The following is a 27,703-nucleotide window of genomic DNA, read 5'->3' on the forward strand; positions in this document are numbered from 1 at the left end:
CTATGTAGTCCTTTCCTTATGGCCTTTCACAATTGTTCATTGGGACCCTGAGAATAGCGAAACAGTGAAAGTGACCTGAACATTTGTGAACAAAGTGTGTCACTACCCATAGCAGTGGGGAGCTGCTGAGCTGCAAGTATGGATTCTGAAGATGCCTTCTGACCTCTTACACCTTAACCATGACTGTTATATGTGTGAGCAGTGGCCTATTCCAGCACCACTGTGGTGGCTTGAATGAGAACAGCCCCGATACACTCAAACATTTGAATGCTTGGTCCCCAGTGGGTGGAACTATTTTGGAAAGATTAGGAGGTGTGGCCTTGTTGGAGGGGATGTTTCACTGGGGGGTGGGCATACATGTGTGTGTGTATTCATGTGCTTGTGTGTGTTATGCTGCTGCTGTGTGTGAAGACCAGAGAACAACTTTCAGGATCTGGCTCTCTCCTTCTCTGGGTGAAGCAGGGTCTCTCACTGTTTCTGCTACTCTGTGTGTTCCAGTCTGGCTGGCTTGTGAGTTTCAGAGCTGTTCTATGCTCTCAGCCTCCATTATGGATTTAGGGGTGCTGGGATTATGCATGTCAGACACTTGCTACTTGTAGTGCTTTCTGGGATGGAATTCAGGTCATTAGACTTGCAAAGCAAGTGCTCTGACCCTCTGAGCTGTGTTTCTGGCCCATATATGTATGTGAGTTTGTTTGTTATCGGTTCAGAATGAAAATGATAAAGAGAAAACCATGAACTTGGCATGTGAGCTTTCTCATTTTTCAAAGCCAGGTATCATCCATGTACACACCTGTGTCATTATAACCTTGGTGTGACTATACCTCTTTACAAAGACTTCTATTTGGCAATCCGATAGCATGTGGTGGAGAACTGATATTATCTATCTCAGACTGTGACTTTATACTATTTATACTGCTATTAGCAGGTGGCTTCTGGGAAAGTCTTGTGTTAGTTTGGTTTTCAGTGTGTTTAAGAGTAGAAAAGTGATGTCTTTTTTCTTGCAGACACATGATTTAATTCTTTGAAGGATGAAAACTATAGTCCTTTTGGTTTGCCAGACTCTGGCATGTCTAATATCTATTTACGATTATTGTTATTGGAGTTCATATTCTAATCATTTGCTTATCAAAGATGTGATTCCTTTCAGGCCCACTCTAACTCTTGCATAGTTATCATACTCAACACCATTATCGTTTACTTTCCACATCATCATAAAAATTCTACATTAGTATTAAATTCTTCTATTTATATTAAGTATGTTAACTTCCTGGGTTATCACTCTTACAGTCTAATGAATTTTCACTTAAATCTTAAAAGATGACTGGAAAGTGAACGTACGTGATGAAGAACATAAGAAAGGTTCGAGAACATTTTCAAGCTAGGTTTCTTTTGTCTGCAACAATCCACAGTATTGAAAAGACAAGCTGTTCAGAAGATACTATCTTATCTTACAGTAAAGTACTGTACTTTTCCACATGGTGGGAATTACCTTTGTGGATATTTCTCTTCTAGAGTCATCAGGTACAGGCTCTTCTTTAGGATGAATAATAAGTTCAGCATTTTCAAGTTGTTCATGAACCATCTCCTTTACATTTTCTCTGATGTATTTTTTAAAGTGTTTGTACTGTAGTGAATTCTGCTGGTCTATTGTCACCTCATCAGTTTTCACAGAAGGCCATGACCATAAAGATGCATATTCAACATTGCACTTCTCCTTTTCTTGATCTTCAGTGATTTTCTATAGACAAGAAAATTGAGGGTTACTCTGATTGATTCAGACTTATGGGTTTTGTGTTTTGGTGCACTTGTTTTCAAAATGGCTTTTTTGTGTCCTTATATTTTATGGGATATGGGAACAGAAAAAAATAAGAAACTACATAATATTTAACAGGAATTTCTTTATATATGATCAGCTACTCCAAAGTCACTGGACTATCAATAATAAATGTAAATAATTTATAGCCTTAGCTTAGACTAGGAGAGAAACATGATTCAACAAACTTAACCTAGTAAATGTTGATAAGAATGAACACATATTATTTCATACTTATTTATATATTTATTATTGTTTTCAAAAAATGAATGACATGCATGGTTCTGGATCAGATATAAGCTCTCAGCTGCTGCTCCAGTACCATGCCTACCTGCCTGCTGCCATGATCCCAGGCATGTTGGTCATGGATTTTCCTTCTGAAACTGTAAGCAAGCCCCCAATCAAATGCTTTCTTTGATAAGTTGCTTTGGTCATGTTGTCTTATAGCAGTAGAAAATTAACTACATATATAACCTATGTTAAGAGTCACTGGGTTGATTTTATGCCTTTATTTCCTCTCTCGGTATAGACACTGATGACACCTAGAGACCAGGAGGCAGAGTTAATTCTCTAAAGTTGTCGTGAGTGATTGGTAATAGGAAACTACAAATTTAAGCCTTGGGAATGATCTTTTTACTTCAAACTAACTTAATGCCTATTACTGACACATTGCTCATAACATCAATTGTTAATCAGGAGGCTTAAATTTTAAGATACATGTATCATTTGGGGACACTTTACAAACAGGTCAAAAAACATTTTCAGAGTAAAACTGACCTCAATTATAACTGTATTCTAAAAATCAAGTTTATCTGGAAGTTACTACAAATTCGAAGAGTTTGTTTTGTAAATTTCTATACTTCTGTACATTTTTTTGGTCTCTATACTAAATTTTTATGCAAATTATAAACCATAAATAAAAATGCAATGGTTTTTCAAGGAGAATTTAGATATGATCCATATGGATAGTATTTAGAGCAATGAAGCTGTTAAGTCAGAGCACCTTGAAAAAGCAAGAATAAAGAGAGGGATGTAATATCTTTATTAACCTATTAAAGCTTACATATTCTCTTGTAGGAGTAGAACTTTTATAATATAAAGAAAGTAGAAGCTTGTTTTAGTGATAGGACTTCAAACCACATTTCATATTCATGGACAAAATGCTCTAACACTGAGCCACATCCTGAACCCTAACTTCAATCCCATTTTGAAGACCTATCAATAATTTAAACCATCTCAATATAAGTCAGTACTAACCACCTTAAAACACTAAAGTCTTTGTATGATGGATAACAAAGAGTTTTTAAGTTCTAATGTTTATAGTGGCAAAGTGAGTGACATCAAGAAGTACAGTCTGGTCCTTAGCACATTGATGCACATGCATGCCTCATTTGTAGGGTACCAGTCTGTAACCCTGGATCAAAGGACATCAGGTTCAATTCTTTAACAGCAAAGGTCGAGGGAAAGAGAGCTTAGGGGAGCGGGAGATCCCAGTTGGATCAAGAACAGAGAGGGAGAACAAGGAATAAGACACCATGATAAATGAAGACCACATGAGAATAGGAAGAAGCAAAGTGCTAGAGAGGTCCACAGAAATCCACAAAGATACCTCCACAATAGACTACTGGCAATGGTCAAGAGACAGCCCAAACTGACCTACTCTGGTGATAGGATGGCCAAACACCCTAATTGTCGTGCTAGAAACCTCATCCAATGACTGAGGGAACCAGATGCAGAGATCCACGGCCAGGCCCCAAGTGGAGCTCCAAGAGTCCAATTGGCCAGAAAGAGGGGGGTTTGTATGAGCAAGAATTGTTGAGACCAAGATTGGAAACAGCACAGGGACAAATAGCCAAATGAATGGAAACACATAAACTATGAACCAATAGCTGAGGAGCCCCCAACTGGATCAGGCCCTCTAGATAAGTGAGATAGTTGATTAGCTTGATCTGTTTGGGAGGCACACAGGCAGTGGGACCGGGTCCTGTGCTCAGTGCATGAGCTGGCTGTTTGGAACCTGGGACTTATACAGGGACACTTGGCTCAGCCTGGGAGGAGGGGACTGGACCTGCCTGGACTGAATCTACCAGGTTGAACTCAATCCCCAGGGGAGTCTTTGCCCTGGAGGAGATGGGAATGGGGGGTGGGCTGGAAGGAAGGAAGGTGGGGGAGGACAAGGGAATCCGTGGCTGATATGTAAAATTAAATTAAAAAAAAATTAAAAAAAAGATCAACTGAAAACCCTGATTGTTCATGAAATTTCCGGAAGTTTAACTTGTAGATGTAATTCTAAATGGTCTTATTAAATAAGAAACACAGAGCCAAATGCAGAGTTAAAAGCTCAGAGATCAGAGAGCAATAGCCAAGAGCTGAGACCACCTTCTCACCACTCTGCTGCCATCCTTCCCCTGAGAAAGAGACCTACTTCCTGTGTGTCTGTATTTTTATTACTTTTCTTTTCTGCCTTCTCATTGGCTCTAAACCCAACCACATGACTTTCTCATCACTGCCTGTCAATACAGACCTCCAAGTCTCTATGGTTGGTACTTGGATTAAAGGCTCAGGTCACCATGCTGGCTGTGTCCTTGAACACACAGACTCTGCCTGCCTGCCATGTGATCGGATTAAGGGTGTGTGCTACCACTGCCAGACTTCTACTTAATGTCTATGACCTCTGATCCCCAGGCAACTTTATTTATTAACATACAAATAAAATCACATTTCAGCACAAATAAAATATCACCATATTTCCCCTTTCTATTCTAATAAAAAAGGAAAATAGTTATAACTAATATAAGAAAAACTATATACAATAAGTACAATAACTATATACAATATATACAGGCAATAAATACTTAAACAATGTCTAGTCCATTTGCTTTTGACAAATTCAGCAAAAATATTCCATTATCTATCCTATTTTGGTAAGTCCAAAATGTACTTGATTCACTTTCTATCCTAACTTATATTACTAACAGAACTATCTTATAATGTCTTTCAAATTTATACACTTACACCTCTTTAGTGAGCTTCTTTTCTAGAATTCGTAAGGAACATTATAACTATAACTATCTAATATTCAACTCCCTCAGATACCCAAGAAGGAAATAATATTACCTAAAACAACAGGAAGTGCAAACAAGTGACTTCCAAAAAAATTGTGAGTTGACAGAAACAGCCAGCTGCCTGGACAGTCACCCAAGGTTTCTTTGCAACGTTGGGGCATCATCTTCAGCCTATAGGCTTAGCATATCTGAAAGGCTCATTTGTGAAGTAGGATGTACACAAGGTCAACAGTTCGACCTCACATTTGCTGAGAGCAGTCCATGTACCAGAAATAACTGAATTCCACTAGTGTCCTGTCATGATTCAGGATTTTAAATTCTGGAAATTGCTCATTTTTTTTTTAAAATTTATTTATTTATTATGTATACAGCATGTATGCCTGCACACCAGAAGAGGGCATCAGATCTCATTACAGATGGTTGTGAGCCACCATGCGGTTGCTGGGAATTGAACTCAGGACCTCTGGAAGAGCAGTCAGTGCTCTTAACCTCTGAGCCATCTCTCCAGCCCTCATTTTTTTTTTAATGCAACTGTCCTTTCTTCTTGGCTTGTGTGTGGCTTCATCTCGGCATCCTGTTCTTCTCAGCTTGTGGGTGGCTTTAACTCTTTTATTAAATGTGAGTCTACCATTGAGAGGTTAGACTCTGTCAGCTTAGTTACTCTTTCAAGAATAACTGTTTCAGCTACTGTTCCACTGCACATCAGAAGCCATCGGCCCACTGCCTGTTCAGCTGCCTTAGAAGAAAAGGGCACTGTACCTTTTCCGGATTGTGAAGGCCACTTCAGGGATGGTGCCATATTGTCCTGGCCTCAGAAGATACCTTTTGATAAAGCCATAACCACAGTTGTTTTGGCAAGAATCGGTAGTCCTTTGTTTCGTGTCCTGTCTGTCTGTTTTGTCCTGTTTGTCAGCAGTTGATTCGAGGATACTTTGTTGTCCAGTGGCTAACTTTTGCCACAATGAAAGTTAATTCCATGTGCAGTTTCTTCAATGCCCATATTTTCTCTGAAGTAGATTGGTACTGCCAGGAACTGACATGTCTCATAGTCATAAAAAATTTCTAAGTTATTAAAACTTTTTAAATGCCATATTCTGTAGATCTCTGAAAGGTTTGAAGATGACCTGTTTATCTCAAATATATCTGCTCAATCTTGAAAACATATCTAATATGACTACCAGTTCGAGTGTAATGTCTAACTACTAACTTTCATTTCTTTATATCCTAATAGTTGGTAATAATAACATTCAAGGATTAGCAAATTGCATTCCATTGTTAAATGAATTGTATGAGAACAATATCTTGAATAAGATTAGAAATATTTGTATGGCATTTTCTAACAATCTCAATCTCAATATATATAATTTGTATACAATATACAAAAGTCCAATCCAATATAAAGTATTTAAAACTAGTAATTGTCTTTTAAAAGTAGATTCAATAATCTATCTTTTTATCTATATTGTATCTATATCTTCTTTTTACTTTTCAGAGTAGATTCAATAATCTACCCTGTATTCTATCATTTCCATATATCATTTTTTTAAAAATAAGAACCTTAAATCTAATTTCCTTTGCTTAGCCCTTTTCCTAACCCTTGACAACAACTTGTAACCAACCCTCCTAAACAATGAAAATCATCCCAAAACCCATTAAAAGACCAAAAAACCACCCGCCCCACGCCAACTCTTTGGGAATGTGGGCGTCGTATTCTTAAAGTTGCTTCCTGCTGGATATGGGCAAAGGCATCTTTATTCTGGAAAGAAAAATTTTGGGTTAATTGTCAAATTCTAGGAAAGGTAGCTATATCCTTTGTTGTCCAGTCTGTGCATAATGCCAAAGTTCAGGGCTTATCTCAAGTAAGTAGTCTTTGAAACTGGATCATCTCAGCTAGCCATCTCAAAATTGCTCTGAGCAGTTTGTAGTCCAAAGCTGATCTGTAGATGATGTTTGTCAGCTTAGAGTTATTATTATTGTCCATGTGGAATTATTGTTGTTTTGGGGCCCCATCTTCTTCCTGGAGACTTCAGTTGATGTTAGGCCTGGCCATGATTTCCTGCAGAAAACTGATAAAGACTTGAAACAAAGACATATATAGGCAGCTAATTGAAGCCGTTTTTTTCTAGAATTAGTTAGTACTCTATATGACCATTAACATCTTAACAAAGTTTAATATATATAAATCTTGTGAATTTTGATATAAAATTTATACTTTAAGAAAAGTTTAAAGAATCAGAATAGAATCAAAGAATTGAGATTAGTAGTAATAGAATAGTCCCTTAAATTTTTTGTTTGTTTGTTTGTTTGTTTTCTCCTGTCCCGTATCAGAAGATGGCTCTTTTCTTCTGGCATGATACAGGGAGTTTGCATTTTCCTTTTAACAACATACTTAGGTCTAAAGAAGGAGAGAGCCATTCTCCAACTCCAAAGCCAGCTTTAAATTTTAATTGAACTGGGACTACAAGAAGACCATTAGTGTTAAATGTCTTTAGAGAAGAGCAGAAACAAACATTTAGGAAGACTTATAAAATTTTATAGATGATATACCAATAGGCCAATTTACTCTTTTTCTTGGGACCTTTTTTTTTTTTAAGATAATTTGTCCTTTTTCTTCAGTTGTCTCATTTGTCCAGTGTTCTTCAGATTCCTTAGCTTTCATTCTCCTAAAAGACAAAAAGAAAAACCATTCCCCAAGACTAACTTTGGGGAGGTTCCCTTTTGGCAAGTTATTATCTGACTAATTGAAAAGGCATGTGTTAATGGTATAAGTTAGTTTAAATTGCATGGTCATGATGGTTGATGAACTATCACCTCTTATAATTAAGAGGTCTCTCTTGTTTAAATTGAACTTTAATCAATTTTGATGGTATCCACAGTTTATCTTCTCCTGTAGAAACAAAAGCAACACCTCTTGCAATGTTTCAGTTTGTGGAAGGAACTAAGTGGTACCAGCTGTTGCCTACACCCAGTCCCTTCATGTCAATGGTTTCCAATAGCTTTTGTACAAAGAAAGCATTTATGTGTGAATTTTTCTCTCTATAGTATCATTTTTATTAAAATGCTAGAATATAGATAAAAGGGTTCAAACAATCTGTTTCTAACTCATTAATTTATCCCTTATTCACATTGAGTTTCCTCAGACTGTTAAGTGGACAATTGATTCCATAGGATGAGTGAAGTTAAATTACTAAATAGAGTCTTACTGCTGTTCTTATAGACAATAAGCTACATGGATCTCAGTGCAGAACACTGCCACACTAATGATGTCAGGGTCTGCGAGTTTAATAGACATGTTGAGATAGGATACAGCCTAGCTTCAATTAAAACAAAACAAAACAACAACAATACAAAAAAAACCTGATTATTTGAGGTCACTGTGTTGTTGACAGGAACAAAAATAAAGGGTCAAGAAATCCTTAAGCGGCCAGACTCCATTCATTAAAAGAACACCCATTGGAAAATTTTAGTAGCTCTTATAAATGTCTGCAAAGGACTAGTAGCTGTAAGGAAAACAATGTTATACTCAAAGCAAATGTCAGTGCAAAATAATGTTTGTATTAACTTCTCCAGCATGGAAAAAGAAAGGCTGACAAAGGGGGAATTACATGGGATAGATATGGAAATAAGACCTCCATTATGAAACCTAATTTCTTCTAGAGATGCCTTAAGTAGCTGAGATCTGGGAGTTCCCGTACTGTACTGATCACTGGATCATATCTAGTGTCAGAGGCTAAAGGGATATTTTTACATAAATATTTTAACATGTCTATGCACAGTCCCTATGAGATGTTGTATGCTATACAATCTTTTGTGTCTGTCCTCTTTCACTTAGCATTTTGAATTATTGATACCCTCTTGGCTGTATGCAACGTAATCTGCTGGAGAAAAGCCATCAAGAGTCTCACCCAGCCATGAATCCTGTGAACTGCAATAATGACCAGTATGGCAAGACAGGACCATGCTGTAGTAGACAGCTTCACCCTCTGTAGTATACAGATGTTAAAATATATACATATATTCATATAAGTGAAGTTTAATGGTGTTACTATATAATAGGGATCAGTTTTTCTCCTAGACACCATAGTCTATCAAAAAGTTCAGTGCTAGGCATAGTAATACTTTTTTCAGTCCCATATATAGCCTCCCTCTCCAAATTAGGAGATATTGTGGTGGTTCTTGATTAACCTTCAAAACTCAATGGTATGAGTCTTTTGCTGAAGATGTTATGTACTTGAGTCATAGGACATAGAGAAATCAATCTGGTACTAACCTGGAAGCTCCATCCCTCTGGGTTAGCTTTCAAAGTATTAGAAGGTGGTTTTCACACTACCAGAGAGGAAAGATCATCAACAGTCTTACCCATCTATCAACCCTGTGAGCTACAATAACCACCAGCCTGGCAAGCCATGCACACAGGTGCAATAATGGTATGAATTCTATGGGAGTAACCAACCACTTTCTCGCTGGATTTAAAAGTTCCATAAAGACTTATAGCTGAGACTGTTGACAGAGTCAAACACTCACAGCTGGGTGACACATAGGCCCTAGGGGAGATCCTACTATTATCTTGCTATATTGAACTGTCTCCTGAGTTTTAACTTTAGACACATAGAATATTGCATCTCCCAACCATTGTTAGAAAAGATTCTCTTTACAGTAGACAATAATTATTAGATACCTACAACCTCAGTTTTTCATTGTACAGAGGATAAGGGCCTGTGGAGCGCTCAGCTTTCCATGACACAGCTATATCACAGCCTCAAATCCCTAGGTTTAGGAAGCATATCAGAAGAAGGGGGAGGAAATAGATGATAAGAACCATAGATAGTGGATGTCCACAACAAAACAGTATTTGCTAGCTGAGACAGGGTTGCTGCACAATTAACTCATAGCAACTTTAACTGCATGCAACAGACATGTACAAGATCTGGCCAACAAACATCCCAGCATTAATTTGGGAGGGGTTCATGAAGTCCCACCTTGTGAGGAGCTATTGAAAGCTGATGAATGCTGAGGAAGGAGACTCAGATTTCTTCAGGGATGCAGCATGTTGAGGCTATCCATGATCCAGTAATTTTATTACTTCCTTGCACACTAATTGCACTCTGTTTTCTTTTTAAAGAAAACATGAATTTGGGAAGGAATAGTACAGGTGACATATAGGGAAGATTTGGATGGTTGTAAACTGTGGTGCATTTGATCAAAATTTGTTGTATGTATGTATAACATTTTTAAACATTAAAATAAAATAAATAAATTTAAAAAATAAATATATTCCTCCTATCAATAGAAACAGGGAATAAACACAGTACTTGGTGATGGGTCTATGAAGAATGATTGGAGCCCAAAACTCCTCCTATGTCAATATTTCAAAACAATTTATCTGGTGATATTAACTAAGGTGGATACAACATCTGGCAGAATCAGATAAGAGCCAAACAAGTGTCAGGACATTATCTCATTATCTTCAGTTTGTGACATGAAGTTTGAGGTACTCAGAGGACTAGGAAGAAAGAACCAACTCAATGGAGTAGGGGGAGGTGGCCTTACTTGAAAAAAGTACATGGATTCGAGAAAATGAATATTTGTAAAATATACTTAAAAATGTAAATCCAGGGCTGGGAGCCATGGCTGTCTGCTCCTGGACCAGTCACTCTGTCTAGTGCAAAGATGGAACACGGTCTTTGCAGAGGTCATGACCCACTGGTTTGTTGGCAGAACTGGTCAGTGATCCTCCAAGGCGGCCATGGCAGAGCCACATCCCGCCTCCAGTAGCCTCACGGATGAAGTTGCCCTCAGTTGCTGCTCAGATCTAGACCCCAGCACCAAGGGCTTTCTATTGCAGCAAACGAACTAAGGACAATAAGAAGTCCCTGGATTTTTTTTTGTTTGTTTTGTTTTGTTTTTCGAGACAGGGTTTCTCTGTGTAGCTTTGGAACCTTTCCTGGAACTCACTCCTTAGCCCACGCTGGCCTCGAACTCACAGAGATACACCTGCCTCTGCCTTCCGAGTGCTGAGATTAAAGGTGGGCACCACCACCGCCCAGCATCCCTGGATTTATATACTAGAGTTCTTGGATTGACGTTACTCCAAAAGTTTGATTTTCCCTCAATGAAATTTTCCCTCTCTTTTTTGGCTTACAAAAATAAGAATGACATTCCTAAAGATAAGACTGAAAGAACAGCATGGACATTTTCCAGAAAAGCTACACTTGAGTTGGCACACAACCGGGGCACAGAGGATGATGAAACTCAGAGTTACCACAAAAGCAACTCAGACTCTCAGGGAATTGGTCACATTGGGATTGCCATTCCTGATGTCTACAGTGCCTGAAAAGATTTGACTGGAAGTCAAGTTTGTGAAGAAACTCGACAATGGTAAAATGAAAGGTCTGGCATTCATTCAAGATCCTGATGGCTACTGGGTTGAAATTCTGAATCCTAACAAAATAACAGAGATTACTTAGTTCCGTAAGAATGCTCCTTTGAGGTGTTGGTGACAGTGGGGACAAGAAACAGTGTGATACAAGATGCTAAGGCACCAGAAGCATTGAGAGCTGATGGATCTTTGTTCTAGTTCAAGTCATTCTGAAATCCTTTTCATTATCCTGTTTCAGTGGGGTTTTTTTTGAAATCCCCCCTCCTCTGTTCAGTCAACCTAATTTTCAAGTACCAGTTTATCTTATGACTTTGACAAACTTGTGTGACTTTGCTTTTTAGATAATAATTGGAATGATCCCCTTCAGAGACTACATTTGCCACCCTGTCTCTTAAGTACTACTCAAGTCTGGTTTTGATTCATCATTTAAAATTTTGTTTTAAATGTTTCTTTTGGAGGGGGCTTTTACCTTTTGGGGTTTCAGTTCTTCAGAAATAATTTTTCATAATGGAAATTAAAGAACACTGAACAGAAATGAAACTTCATATGTACTTCAAACAGCATAGTGTTTATTTTACAAAAGAGAAGGCACTCAAGAGCAATTCTGAATCATGCTGAAAAGGACACTGACAGAAATACTAATCTGTGTGTGTGTGTGTGTGTGTGTGTGTGTGTGTGTGTGTATTACTTTCAAAGTTCAAGGACAAACTTTACTGTTCTGGGAATGAGGAGAAGGAGGGGATATTACTGGGAACTTAGAAACTGTGGTGATATATCATCATTGTCAGCAAATTTGGAGAGTCAACTAAGATATCTTAGAGGGAAAAATTAGTTAAAAGGAAATATTTTTCACCGCATTAAAAAGGGAAACAATTTTACAATGGAGGGAATTTGGTTTCTGTTTGATAACACATTAGGCAGTCTGAAAATGGAACAATTAAATGAGAGAATACGTAATGTTGATGGGAGTTACATAACATCAATTATGAATATTATTTGTTTGGTCATTTTTGTTTAGCATTAAAAAGTTTGGTTAATTTGAGTGCCAAGATAAAAGTTTAGAAAAACTTGTTAAAACAAATCATAGAGATATTGAGACCCAGACAGAAGAATTTAAACATGAACCTATCTCAGTGTTGAATGACACAGTTACAGAGAAACAGCCTGTTTTCAAACAACCAAATTTAATCTATAAATGAACAAAGACCAAAATTAAAAATACCAATAAATGACATTCTCATTGAAGTTCTTGTCAACATACGTGCAGAAGTAACAATAATTGCACAAGAATCTTGGCATCCATATTGGCCTCTTCAGGAAGTAAATTTTTAGCTGTTAGGGTTTGGAACATTATCTGAAGTGAAACAGAGCACAGATGGATAGGGCCAGAAGGACAGAGAGGAAAATTAAAGCCATATGTGGTTAGTGTAGCTATGAATTTATGGGGCCATATATATTACAACAATGGAATACCCAGATTAACATTCCTCCAACCTCAGAAACAAATCATAAACTAACATATGTTTCTAAGAAAAATTATAAGGTATTATTATAAAGAATGGTCACCAACCATCCAGATTGTACAACAACAGGGCACAACAGCTGCTGATCTTTCAAAGACACCAACAGCTCTACATTTAAAATGGTTAACAGACAAGCCTATATGGGTTCAGCAATGGCCTTTAACAACAGACAAACTGCAGGCCTTGGAAGAACAGGTAGAAGAACAGTTACATGCTCAGCATATTGATGAATCAACCAGCCATTGGAATTCTACTGTATTTGCTATGAAAAAGAAATCTGGTATGAGGAGAATGGTAACAGACCTAAGAACAATTAACAAAGTAATTCAGCCAATGGGCTCTCTACAATCCGGAATTCCTTTGCCTACTCTGTTACCTAAAGGATGGCCTCTTATAGTTATTGATTTAAAAAACTGTTTCTTCTCAATACCCTTATAAGAAAAAGACAGAGAAAGACTTGCCTTCACAATGCCCACTTATAATAATTCTCAGCTGGTTAAGAGATATCAATGGAGGGTTCTCCCTCAGGGAATGTTAAATGGCCCAACCCTATGCCAATATTTTGTATGACAGCTGTAGCAGGAATCTTAAAAGTTCTTATTAATGAAATCAAACCTGAGCAAGTTATTGGGATGAACACTGGAAGATCAGAGAGTCAGAACAAGCCACAGCTAACCTCACCTGGCCAACTTCTCAGCTGATCTTGCTTCCTCAGACTGGATGCCTCTGAGTCCTCATATTCAAATCCTCTCAGCTGAACTGTGCTGCTCAAAACCTAAAAGCTTAACCAGCCAAATGCTTAACCAGCCAAATGCTTCTAGTTCCTGGTCTTCACGCCTTATATATCTTTCTGCGTTCTGCCTCACTCCCTGGGATTAAAGGATCACTTTCTGGGATTAAAGGCATGAGTCATCATGCTTGGCTGTATCCTTGAACAGATGGATTTCTGCCTCTCGAATGCTAGGATTAAAGGCGTGTGCTACCACTGCCTATCCTAAGTATCTAGTGGCTTTTCTCTTCCCTGACCCCAGATAAGTTTGTTCGGGTACACAATATTTGGGGAACACAATACCACCACAGACAGCCAATGGAAGTAATATGTAAACAGTTTCCTAAATCTGTAATTTATCATTATATGCACAATATTTTACTAGCTGATTCAAATGCAGACACCTTAGAAAGAATGTTTAAAGCAGAAAATTTTGCTTTGTTGGGGATTACAAATTGCTCCTGAAAAGATACAAAGAGGAGATTTTATTAATTCTTTATGATATAAAATAGGTCTACAAAAATTAGACTACAAAAGGTGCAAATTGGAAGAGATCAATTACAAATAGTTAATGAATTTCAAAGATTATTTGGAGACATTGCCAGTCTATGGACTGCTGTTGGGGTAAAAAAATAATAAACTGAGTAATTTGTTCAAAGTCTTAGAGGGTGACAAGGACTTAAATAGTTCAAGAGAATTATCAGCTGAAGCTGAGAGAGAATTGGCTTTGGTGGAAAAGAAAATACAGGATGCACATGTGGATCATGTGGATCCAAAGCTTGATTGCATTTGGTTATTTTACCCTCTAAGCATTTTCTTAAAGGAATTTTATTTTTTTTATTTTATTATTTTTTTTCGAGACAGGGTTTCTCTGTGTAGCTTTGCGCCTTTCCTGGAACTCACTCTGTAGCCCAGGCTGGCCTCGAACTCACAGAGATCCGCCTGGCTCTGCCTCCCGAGTGCTGGGATTAAAGGCGTGCACCACCACTGCCCGGCTACTTAAAGGAATTTTAATGCAGAAGGAAGATATTGTATTGGAATCGATATCTTTACCAAATAAACAAAGTAAAAAATTTAGAACTTACGTGGAAAAAAATCTCTGACTTGATTTTAAAAGGAAAATTGAGACTTCGTCAATTAGCAGGGATAGACCCAGCAGAAATTGTAGTACCTTTAACTAAGGATGAAATTGTCAAATTATGGACAGAAAGTGAACCTTGTCAAAGAGATTGCAGTAATTTTTTGGGAGAGATTAACAGCAAATATCCCCAAAGTGATAGAATTAAACTTATAAAGAGAGCTGATTGGATCCTACCTCACATTGTATGGGAAACCCTACAGTTTGTGCAGATGCAAACAAACAAGGAAAGGCAGGTTATAAATCAGAAAATTTAAGTAAAGTGGTTCAAAGTCCTTATAATTCTGTTAAAAAATCAGAATCATATGCTATTCTGATGGTGTTAATGGATTTTTCATAAACTCTCAACATAGTTACTGACTCTCAGTATGCTGAAAGAGTGGTCTTACATATTGAGACTGAAGGATGTATCCCTGATGAGTCAGAATTAACTTCACTATTTATTCAGTTATAAAATATAATCAGGAATAGGAATCATCCCTTATATATAACTCACATCTGATCACACATAGGTCTGCCAGGACCTCTAGCACAAGGTAATGATGAGATTGATAGACCATTGATAGGAAATGTGCTGGAGGTCTCATAATTTCATAAAAAACATCATGTCAATAGTAAGGGTTTAAAAGGGGATTTTTCTGCAAGAGACCCAGGCATTGCATCTCCAGCTGCAAGAGATCCCTGGCATTGCATCTGTAGCTGTAAGAGATCCCTGGCACTGCTTCTGCAGCTACAAGTGCCAAACAGTAGAGAATTTACACAAAGCATGGGGAAAGTCAACCTTGGCAAGTTACACACCCAAGCAAGTTATTATAAATACAGAAAGTAAAGTACACAGAATTTTAAAAAGCAAGAAGTCTGTATGTTTAATCATGAGACAAGTGGCATTAAAATGCTTCTGACCTCTCCTCTCAGCCAACAGCATTAATTAAGGCAACTGAACCTCTTTCTGATGAGGTCTTTACAAAACTAATCAAATAGCAAATGTCTGGCCCTAACACAGGTAAAGTCAGCATCACCCTCAATAACACATACTGTACACTGTTCTTTTCTGAAGCTGTCTCAAGGGGCTGTGGACAGATACCAAAGTTGGCTTGGTTTTTTCCCAGTGGCCTCAAACAGACCACCTTTCTAAAGACAGTTTTCCAACATTAGGGAACCATATATGTGATATAAAACATGAAGACCCTGTGGCATTTCAGACCATTCAGTTCACACTTAAGGGCACTTAACAAGATTAATCTCATCAAATAGACAGGGCACAATCTGGAGTCCTTCAGCAAAATAACCATTTATTCAAGGCCATACAAGAACTGGGAGAGTAAGTCTCCTGGGACACAGAGGCATTTTAGGTGGAGAATGACAGTGACCAGCAGCCTCCTGTTCCCCAGGTGCCCACCTGTACCACATCACAGCAGCATGCTGAGAGGCTCATCAGTGTCAGCCTCCTCCTTGGGTTTCTTCAGGAATCTAAATGCCTCTTCTGCACTCACTGGGAGCTGTGCTGGCAGGAGTTTCCCTGAAGGTAAATCCATGTTCTTAGGTAGAAGCTTCAACAATTTCATTTCTCTCCCAGAGTCTGTCACTGGTATTTTAACTAGCACAATAAACAGCTTGGAACTGGAATGCTGGGCTTTCAGGTCAATGGCTGGGTCTCTCTCTGTAATATCACACACTAAAAAAGCTCTCCCTGACCTCTGTAACGCAACCCTGTGGGAGAGTGAAGACTCCTGCCCTGTCAGCTCCCCTGTTAACAGTGAGGTCACACCCCAGCTGCACCTTCATCTGGAAACTGCCTCACCCAGCCTTAATATGAGGGGATGTGCCTAGGATTATTGCAATGAGATATGCCATGTTTCATTGATATCCCTGGGAGGCCTGCCTTTCCTGAAGATAAACAGAGGAAGTGTGGATCTAGGGGAGAGGGGAGGTGGGGGAAGGGGTTAGGAGGAAAGGAGGGAGGGAAAACTGAGGTCTGTATGTAATATATGAGAGAAGAATAAAAAAGGTTTTTCTATAACCTGACAACAAGCCAAGGAAATTATAAGTAAATGTCTTGCTTGTTCCTTTTACAACCAAACTCCACTATCAGCAGGATGTAACCCAAAAGATACTCAGAGGAATGAAATCTGGCAGATGGATATGTTTCATTTTGCAGAATTTGGAAAACTGAAATATGTACATCATACCATTGATAATTATTTAGGATTTCAGGGGGCAACTGCACTGAGTTTTGAAAAGGCTGATTTGGTAATCATGCATTTGCTAGAAGTTATGGCTATCATGGGTATACCTGTACAAATTAAAACTGACAATGCTCCAGCATATGTCTCTGGTAAAATGAAATGGTTTTTTGCTTATTACAATATAAAGCATATTACATGTATACCACATAATCCTACAGGCCAAGCAGTCATAGAAAGATCAACTCGAACTCTAAAGGATATGCTAAATAAACAGAAAGGGGTAACAAAAAACCCCAGAAATAGATTACATAATGCTCTGTTAACTTTGAATTTTCTCAATGCCAATGAGAAAGGAACAACAGCTGTGGAGAGACATTGTATAACAGAAAAAACTACAGAATTAAATCAGCCTGTATATTTTAAGGATGTGCTGACCTCAGAATGGAAACCAGGATATGTGTTACATTGGGGATGAGGTTTTACTTTTGTTCTACAGCAGAACAAAAGCTATGGATACCATCAAAATTGATAAAGGTTCAATTTGAATAAGAGACCTCTTAATTAGAAGAGGTGGTAGTTCATCAATCAATTTAAACTACTCATTCAGTTTAAACTAACTTATACCACTAAAAATTGCTTTTCATTAAATCAGATATAACTTACCAAAAGGGAACCTCCCCAAAGTTAGGCTTGGGGAAGGGTTTTTGTTGTTGTCTTTCAGGACAATGAAGGCATCCAGCTAAGGAATCTGAAGAACACTGGACAAATGAGACATCTGAAGAAAAAGGACAAATTATCCTGAAAGAAAATGTCTCAAGAAAAAGAGTCAATTGGCCTATTGGTATGTCACATATAAAATTTCATAAGTCTTCCTAAATGTTTGTTTCTGCTGTTCTCTACAGACACAACATAAATTATCTTTATGTAGTCCTAGTTCAATTAAAAATTAAAGTTGCCTTTGGAGTTGGAGAATGGCTTTCTCTTTCTCTAAACACAAGCATGCTTGCTAAAAGAAAATGAGCCAGGTGGTGGTGGCACACGCCTTTAATCCCAGGACTCAGGAGGCTGAGCCAGGTGGATCTCTGTGAGTTTGAGGCCAGCCTGGTCTACAAAGTGAGATCCAGGACAGGCACCAAAACTATGCAGAGAAACCCTGTCTTGAAAAAATTAAAAAAAGATTAAAAAAAATGAAAAATCTCTGTATCATGTCAGAAGAGCCATCTGAAATGGGACAGAAGAAACCAAAATTAAGGGACTATTCTATTGCCACTAATCTCATAATTCTTTGGTTCTATTTTGATTCTTCAAAACTTTTTTCAAGGTATGAATTTTATATCAAAATTTATAAGATTTACATGCATACTTTTAAACTTTTGTCATAATATTAATGGTCATATAGAGTACTAACTTACTCCGGAAAAAAAAGCTTCATCTAGCTGCTTCTACATGTTTTTGTGTTTGAGTCTCTATCAGTTTTCTGCAGGGAATCATGACCATGCCTAACAGCAAATCTGAAGTCTCCAAAAAGATGATGGGGCTCCACAATGATGATTCCATCAGGACGACGACGATAAACACCACCCAAAGATTGGCTTTCTACTATAAACTTCTCAGGACAATTTTGAGATGGCTAACTGAGATGATCCAGCCTCACAGATTACTCGAACAAGGACTTGAGATAAGCCCTGTACTTTTGCATTATGTAGAAACTGGACAACAAATGATCCAGCTACCTCTCCCAGGACTTGACAATTAACCCAAAAAATTTTTGTTTTCAGGATCCCCTAAACATGCTTTTGCCCCCAGACAGCAGGAAGTAATTTTAAAAACCTGACATCCACATTCCCAAGAGGTAGGGTAGGTGGGTTTTGGTCCTTCAATGGGTTTTGTATAGTAGTCATTTTTTAGGATGGTTAGTTACAAGTTGTTAATTATTAATGGTCAGGAAAAACATTAAACAAAGGAAATTATATTCAGGGTTCTTGTTTGAAAAAAAGAGGATATAGATAAGAGATAGATTATTGAATCTTACTCTGAAAAAAGATATAGAAATGATAAAAAGGGTAGATTATTAAATCTAATCTGAAAAGAAAAAAAGAGAGAATATGGATATGAAAAGATAAAATGGTAGATTATTGAATTTACTTTTAAAAGGCAACTACTAGTTTTAAATATTTTACATTGGATTCAATTTTTGTATATTGTATACAAATTTTGTATGTTGATACAAATTTGAGATTGACTTTATTAGAAAATACTGTACACATATTTCTAATCTTGTTCAAGGTATTGTACCTATACAGTTCATTTAACAATATAGTGCAATTTGCTAGTCCTTGAAAGTTATTATTACCAACTAATTAGGATCTAAAGAAATGTAAGTTAGTAATTAGTTATTATAATCAAACATATTAGGTATGTTTCCAAGATCAAGCAGAGATATATTTTATATAGACAGGTCATCTTCAAACACTTCAGAGATCTGCAGACTATGGCATTTAAGATGTTTTAATAACATAGATTCTTTTTTTATGACTATGAGACATGTCTGCTCCTCGCAGCGCCAATTTACTTCAGAGAAGATGATGGGCATTGAAGAAACTCCATATGTTTACTTTCATTGTGGCAAAAGTTAGCCACTGGGCAAGAAAGTGCCGTCAAATTGACTGCTGACAGTATGCTGTCCAAAATGGACAAGCAGGACACAAAAGAAAGGACTGCCAAACCTTGCCAAGACAAGGTAGGAAGGCTCTTTAGAAAATCCTGCTTCACAGATGAGTCTGTCAGATATGCTAAGCCTGTAGGTTGAAGAATGGATGCCCCAACGTTGTAGAGAAACCTCGAGTGACTGTCTAGGCAGCTTGCTGTTTCTGTCATAACTCACAAATTTTTGGGAAGTTGCTTGTTTACACTTCCTGTTGTACTAGGTAACATTATTTCCTTCTTGGGTCTCTGAGGGAGTTGAAGATTAAATAGTTATCGTTTTCCTTGGTAACAATTTCAGAAAAGAAGCTCACTAAACAGGTGTAAAGTGTATAAGTTTGAAAGACATCAAAAGATAGCTTTTGGTTGGTAATACAAGTTAGGATAGAAAGTGAATTAAGTACATTTTGGACTTACCAAAATAGGATAGATAATGGAATATTTTTGCTGAATTTGTCAAATGCAAATGGACTAGACATTGTTGATGTATTTATTGCCTGTATATACTGTATATAGTTATTGTACTTATTGTATATAGTTTTTCTGATATTAGTTATAATTTTTTGATTTTAGACAAAAAAGGGGAAATGTGGTGATATTTTATTTGTGCACCCCAATAAAACTTATCTGAAGATCAGAGGGAAGAGCCAGCCACTACAGTAAACACAAAGGTCATGCAATGGTAGCATATACCTTTAATCCTAGCATTTGGGAGGCAGATATCTATCTGGATCTCTTTGAGTTCAAGGCCACACTGGGAACAGAGCCAGGTGTGGTGGCACATGCCTTTAATCCCAGTGCTAACCATGGAGGTCTGGAGGTCTGTACAGACAGACAGGAAATGATGTAACTGGGTGGAGAGAGGAAGTAAGAGGGCAGGGACAGAAAGGCATATAGGCATGAGTACAGGAAATAGGTCTCTCTATTTTTGGCTGAGGATTTCTAGTGGTAAGAACATGGCTGGCTTCTTTCTGCTTCCCTGATCTCTCAGTTTTTACCCCAATATCTGGCTTCAGGTTTTTTTTTTTTATTAATAAGACTGTTCAGCAATTCGTCTTACAGGCAATAGGCTAGGCTGCAGCACACTTTATGTGAATGAATACTGCAACTACCGTGTGAAAAAGCAAGCAGCTAGACATACAGACTAACCTGATTGTATCATCCTCTTTAGTTTTATCTAGCTGATGCCTCATTGGACCTCCTGTGTTAATCTTCTACTCTGAGACCTGCAGCGAGCTTGGCTTTGTGCCCTTTGCTCTCAGGCTTGACTTACCATAGTGAAAGAAGATAGACGTCTATAGATTTAACAAAAGGCTGTTCTAGGTGACATTCTGTGGGAGGGAGGCTCCCATGAGTCTTCCCCACCCTAGGGGCCTAGGAATTCACTTAGGATAAATTATTTCCAGTGGGAACTCAGATATCAGGAGTTAGCTCAGTGGTCTACCCTGCTGACTGACTGGTGATGGATTTCTAAGAGGCAATTTTGAAAGCTTTTGGTCCAGAGGATAAAACCCAGTTTGAGATCAAATTACATTCAAGTTTTCTACAGGCTGTAGTGGATGCTATCTGGATGGGTGATGTGAAGTGTTACACCGCTAGAAGCATTTTGTTTCCTTTGGGGATGAAATGGATAAATGTGATCAGCTTAAACAAATCATAGACTGAAATAAAACTTTAATGCTGTTTAATATGTAAAAAAATGTAAATCTACACAGAATTCTAAAATATTTAATTTCAAACACCAGACAAAGAAGAGCCAGGGGATCCAGTTATCCAGTGATGTAGGGCTTTCCAGTAGAACCACATGCTGTTTTATAGTGACATGATTCTTTTCTTTGAATCATGGGAAGCTCTGTCCTTTTGGTTTACTACAGTTAGGCACATGTCTAATATTGCATTTCTAGTTAATTATGTTTTGATTTATAATATACTCATTTGCATATCAAACATGTTAGTTCCTTTCATCTCAACTGTGACTACTCTAGAAGTCTTTTTTCATCACCCCCATTATTATTATTATTGTTTATTTTATAAGAATTCTCATTTGTATGAAAGCTTGTTAATGTCTGTTGTTGTAGTCACAGTCTAATTTGTTTTCACTTAAACCTTTAAAGATCAGGTAGAAGGATGCATCTGGGGCCGAGGGTGTGAAGGAGTTGGGGGACCTGTACAAAGCTGGGGTTCTGCTCTCTGGACTGCAGCACTGTGGACATGGGCTTGCAGATGCATCTTTGCCCTCAAATGAAATATACTGCTTTTCAAATTAGAATTACCTTTAATCTTGTTTTCCCCTTAGAGACACGAGGTAGTCCTTCTTTCTCGGGGCAAACATTTTTGTATTTTCCAAGCACATCACAAATTTTCACCTTTAAATCTTTTTTAATGAGTTCCTTAAGATGCACGTGCTGCAATTCACTGTGCTCATGCTCCATTTCCTTCACTGTCTTGGTAGCAGGCTGCTCTGAATATAAGGACTCACTGTCATAATTCTTCCTTAGCTCTTGTTCTGTAGATATTTTCTGAAGATGAGAAGGTAGAATGTTTTCAAAATGACTCTGTCCTTATATATTACAGTGTATGGACAAAGAAAAAGGAGCAACTAATTAATATTTATTAGTAATAATATTTTCATAAATGCTCTTCTATTTACACCGTCACTTGCTATTGATAAGAAGTGAAACCAATTTATTCTCATCTAGAGTAGGAGAAAAACATGACCCAACATACTTAACTTAGTATTGATTACAGTGTTGATTACAACAACCACACTTTACTTGTTAAATCTTCTAACAAATGATTACATGACTTTTAACATCACAACGGATGACTTTCGTAAGAGATATTATCGTACACTACCTAGAAAGGTTAAGCCCCAACAGTACATTTGAGGCCTTTTTCTGTTTTTTAGTAAACAGCTTGTTGGCAAGCCTAAGTTACCATTAACCAAAATCACTGAACACCATCAAAAAGAAAAACAAACTGCTAAATTTTACTTTACATTATATACTGTGTAGTTTATAGTTATATGGTATAAAGTATATTGTATATTAACATATCATAAACAAATCATAGGGAAGATAAACAAATACAGCCATCTTGCTGAAGGTACATCAGCTGGCAGGTACAACAAAGTTTAAATTGTACTTCAGATTATACCCTGTGAGAGTACCCTGCATACATGCAGACTATCTGCACTGACTCACGTTTTAACATGGTTCATATGAGATAATGAACAAGATGTTCAATGATCTTTACCTATTTTTCCTTAGTATATTAAAATAAATAAAATGCTATTACATGAATCCTAACATCATTAAATGAAGCTGTTCTCTGCAGAAAGAGACACATGTGAAAGACAGAGCTTGGTGACTGGTTGGGACTTTGAAGGAGGGCTGGAGTCCAGGTCTCCTCTACTTGAGTCTTTCAATACGATTCACCAGCTGCTATTTACTAGAATGGAGACAACAGCAGAAAGAGCAATGGTCAGCCAAGACCCAGGGAATGGAGAAGGATATTTTCAGTTTGTAATATGAAATTTAGGCACACAGAGGCCTTGGGAGACAGAACTGCATGGACAGCCAAGGAGGATGTGGCCTGTGAAAAAGCTTATGGATTCAAGAAGATAAACATCCATAAATATAATTTAGACTTAAAAATGTTAGCTTATACAGAATTCTGAAATACTTAAATAAGAGTATCAAAGGCAGAAAAGCCAGGGGATCCAGTTGTCCAGTGATATAGGGCTTTCCATTAGAATCACATGCTGTTTTTAAAGTCCCATGATTCCTATCTTTGAATTATTGAGACCATGGCTCTTTGATGTACTAGACTTAGGCACATGTCTAAGATTGAATTTCCAGGTCATTACATTTGGCTTATGATGTTATTTGCAGAGAAAGCATATTAGTTCTTTTCATTCAACTGAAAACCCCATGAGGTCTTTATCATTTTTCTATATTATTATTATATAAGAAGTCTCATCATTTATTTTAAAGTCATATTTGTTGTAATCTAAATTTTTCACATAAGCTCAAGGTGTCCTGGGAATGGAGAAGTGTAGGGCATGTGCAAGACTGAAGTCCTGTTGTCGAGATGCTCTCTACAGCCCGGAGACAAGGGCTCACAGATGCCTCTCCCCCCCACCCCCCCACACTAAGTACATTGCTTTTAAAATTAGAAGGAATTACCCTTAGTTGTTTTCTTCCATTAAGGATATGAGGTAGTTCTTTCTTCATACATGTATCACATTTATATTTTTCAAGTATTTCACAAAGTGCTTCTTTTAAATCTTCTTTAATGAGTTCCTTTAGAGGTATACAGTGGGAATCACTCTGCCCACCAATGACTTCCTCTTCAGTTTGCACTGAGGGCTTTTCTGAATGTGAAGGGGCACTGTCATGGTCACCTCCATATTTTTTCTTTTTTCTTTGTTCCAGAGATGTTCTCTGCAGGAGGAGAGATAGAAGGTTCATTTGTTTGGTTTCCTAGAAGAAGTTTTTTAAATTTTTTTTATTTTTAGGTGCTTGTTTTCAAAATTACTTTATCTTCACAAGTCATAAGTTATAGACCATGAGAAAGTGAAAAAATGCTTAATACTTAACAGTTAAACTTCTTCATATATGTTTAGTCTGTCTCAAATCACTAGGCTCTCATTAAGAACTGAAAACAAATTATGTTTTCCTAGAATTAACTAAAAATCATGAACCCGTGATTTTTGTGTCAATGTTGTTTGGAATAAACTAATGGTGTGTCACATATTCAAAACCATAAATTACATGAGATTTTTTGATTTTTTTTATTTAGATGAGATTTAACATGTAAAAACAATTCTCACACCTAAAGATTTGACATCACCTACGTGTTTCCTCAGAGAACTTGTAATATTGCTCCCTGGGAGTGTTTATTAAACAATGATTCTCTTCCTCAAATTAATGATTATTATATCTCAAACTGATGACTATCTTAACTACACATATAAATGGAAGAAAATGATTTTTAAAGTGTCATGTAGGATTTTTACTTCATTTAAATAACTAGCTTAAATATTTTTAAAATTTTAGCATGTTTACAGGATTCTCTCTCTCTCTCTCTCTCTCTCTCTCTCTCTCTCTCTCTCTCTCTCTCTCTCTCTCTCTCTCTCTCTCTTCCAGACAGGGTTTCTCTGTGTAGCTTTGGAGCCTTTCCTGGAATTCACTCTGTAGCCCAGGCTGGCCTTGAACTCACAGGAGACCCACCTGGCTCTGCCTCCCCAGTGCTGGGATTAAAGGCATGTACCACCACTTCCCAGCTAAGGATTTTTTCTCATAAATAACCTCTCAAGGGGGAAGATCATACATGAAAAATCATATATGTATTATATTGACTTGAGGTCACAGACAGTAAGAGAAGAGCTATTTAGTGTGTCAAATAGCTAGAGACACATGATTATATGGATTTGGCTGCTTCTAAGAAAGAGGAGAAGCAGTTGATAATAAAGCTTTGGGGACAACAATTAATTAATAAAGCCATATACACCTGTTACACAGGGAGACATAACTAAATTAACTAACAATAGAAATAGAAACTGTAAGAAAGATCAAATGTGTTTTGCAAAAATAGTTCAGTATTGGTACAAAGCATTTTTAAAAGGCCAGGGAGGAGAGACAAACAAGTAGAACTCTCTGTCCAGAGGGCAGCAAGCAGCAGGCACAGCCAACAGGATTCATTTCAAACTCCACGCTGTGAACATGCCGTTGCATGTACACGGACTATCCATGCTATGTCTAGTTCTAATGTAGCCTACTGTCCTCTTGTTACAGTGAGATAAGTACTAGAGTGAAATTCTAACTTCAAAGGTTCCATTCTGGAAGGTGAGGTTCTCTTTCTAAGCATTGGGGTTGATTCAGGAACCTGTTCTGTCTGTCTGTCAGCAGAGAAAGGTTAAAATCACAGACCTTAGTTACCAGTTGGTACTTTGAGGGATGACTGGAGCCCAGAACTTCCCAACTTCAGTGTTTCTGTGCTATTGACTGGATTGAAGAAAACAACAAAGGACAGAGCAGAATGACAGCAGGAAAGTTTCAGAGAATGGTAAGAAGTGATGTTGCCTGAAATTAGGCCACCCAAGGGTTAATGCACAGCGCTCTATCAATTCATTAGAAGAGGAGGCAGCCTAATTTGGGAAAAGCAAATTATTTAAGAAGATAAACTTTCCGGGTGGTGGTGGCACACACCTTTAATCCCAGCACTCAGGAGGCAGAGGCAGGTGGATCTCTGTGAGTTCAAGGCCATCATGGTCTACAGAGTGAGATCCAGGACAGGTTCCAGAACTAAACAGAGAAACACTGTCTGGAAAAACCAATTTTTTTTTAAAAAAAGATAAACACTTGTAAAGTATAATAAACCTATAATTATATATGCAAATATACACAGAAGTCTGAAACAAGAGAGAAAAATAGCTTAGAATTCTCTAATGCAGCTCTATAGTCTATCTATACCTGTTAACATACAGTGTAGTTTTATTAGTCATGTGATTTATTTCTTTGAAATATTGAAACCAGTGTCCTTTCTTGACTTCAGTATGCATTTACTATATAATTTCTAATTCTGCTTTTGTTTATACACTTACTACATGCATATCTGTTCTTTCCCTGTCAACCATAACTACTCTCTGGCTTGTTATTATTCTCTATTTTATGTACTATTACCAGACTTGTGCCCATTTGTGTTAACAGCACGTTCACTTCCTGATCTATTGTTTTCATAGTTGAGTCACATGAACATCGGAAGATTACCAGCCACTGGATTCTTGGGACCAAGAACATGAGGGGCCAGGATATGATCAAGGTTGGGCATCTGACAGGAACTAACTGCAGGACTGCCGACTCAGGCAAACAGATGCATCTTTCAAAGCCTGTCAATCAAACACAGTCCTTTCCAGTGAGAGAGACCTACCTGGTAGTCTGCAGTTCCTTTAGAGGCACCAGGTAGTGGCTCTTCTTTAGGACAAATGATAATTTTGGAATTTTTAACCTGTTGCCGAACCATCTCTTTTAATTCCCTTCTAAAGAGTTCCTTCAGGTACTGCAGATTCCAGTGCTCCTGCTCTTGCAGCAGGGCCATCTCCTCCACAAATAGTTGTCTTAATTCCTTCTTGAGTATTCCCCTAATTTCCTCTAGATCCTTTCTGAGGAGTTTCCTCATCTTTGCATGCCCTGTAGCCAATTCCTCCTTTATTAATTCCTTTATATCATTTCTGAGGAGTTCATTCAGTTGTGTGTGGTGCCAATCAGCTTGCTCCTTCACGTCCTCCTTCCTCCTGACCAAAGGAAGTCTTGAATGCACACGTGCATCTTGTCCATCACGTTTCTTCTTTTCTTCAGTCATTTTCTGCTGATGAGAAAAAGGAGATTAGTTCGCTTGACTTCATTCTCACATTTGTTGTTGTTGTTTGGGGTGCTTGTTCACAAAATGGCTTTGTCCTTACAGGTTGTAGGGAGCAGATGGGGAAAGCAGGAAGCACATTTTAACAGTTCAGTTTCTTCATAAGTTTGGCTACTCAAGTCACTAGGCTATCATCAGCAGAAAACCATGAACCAACAAACTTGCTCAGTGTTAACTGAAATAAATTTAATTTTGTTAAATTTGCCAAAAATAGTGACTTGGATGATTTTTAACATTACAAAACAATTCTTGAACAATGGGTTTTGTATTGTTAATCTTTGATGTCTAGTAGGGTCATTGTGGTCCTGTTATAAATAACTCCATTTTGACTGTTTTTATGTATGCATATGTATATGTATATAAGGGTGTGCATGTGTGTGTCCTTTAGCTGCTCTTTCTGCAGGGATACCTGGCTAAGTGTTGATTTTATCTCTCAGTACAGGCAGTAAAGACAATTAGAAACTGGGGTAGAACTGATTCTATAAACTTGACATAAGTGTGAACGGTAATGAGACTACAAATTTCAGTTCTAGAGAATAAATTCTTTTTAAGTTATCCTAACATGCTGGTTATTATGGACACATTGTTCATAATGTCAATCACCTTGTCAGGAGGCTTAAGCTTATCATACATATATCATTAGAGGACATTATATAAGTGAGAGAGTGCAAATTTTTCAGAATAAAATTTACCTTAATTGTA

The 27,703-nt window shown here is 37.6% G+C and overlaps 1 protein-coding gene and 1 pseudogene across 1 annotated transcript in view; one reads left to right on the plus strand and one right to left on the minus strand.

The window, feature by feature from the left end:
- LOC131894259 (kinesin-like protein KIF16B) overlaps positions 1–27,703 on the minus strand; it is an 87,954-nt gene that overhangs the window by 27,653 nt on the left and 32,598 nt on the right. Inside the window, exons 7-10 of the mRNA XM_059244483.1 lie at positions 26,513–26,950; positions 23,767–24,024; positions 21,853–22,098; positions 1,493–1,741 (exon numbers count right to left, since the gene is read on the minus strand). Coding sequence (XP_059100466.1) covers positions 1,493–1,741; positions 21,853–22,098; positions 23,767–24,024; positions 26,513–26,950 — 1,191 coding nt within the window. The remainder of the gene's footprint in view (positions 1–1,492; positions 1,742–21,852; positions 22,099–23,766; positions 24,025–26,512; positions 26,951–27,703) is intronic.
- On the plus strand, positions 10,628–11,348 carry LOC131894675 (lactoylglutathione lyase-like; annotated as a pseudogene).

The sequence above is a fragment of the Peromyscus eremicus genome, chromosome 17 (assembly GCF_949786415.1).
Source record: "Peromyscus eremicus chromosome 17, PerEre_H2_v1, whole genome shotgun sequence".
Classification (NCBI taxonomy): domain Eukaryota; kingdom Metazoa; phylum Chordata; class Mammalia; order Rodentia; family Cricetidae; genus Peromyscus; species Peromyscus eremicus.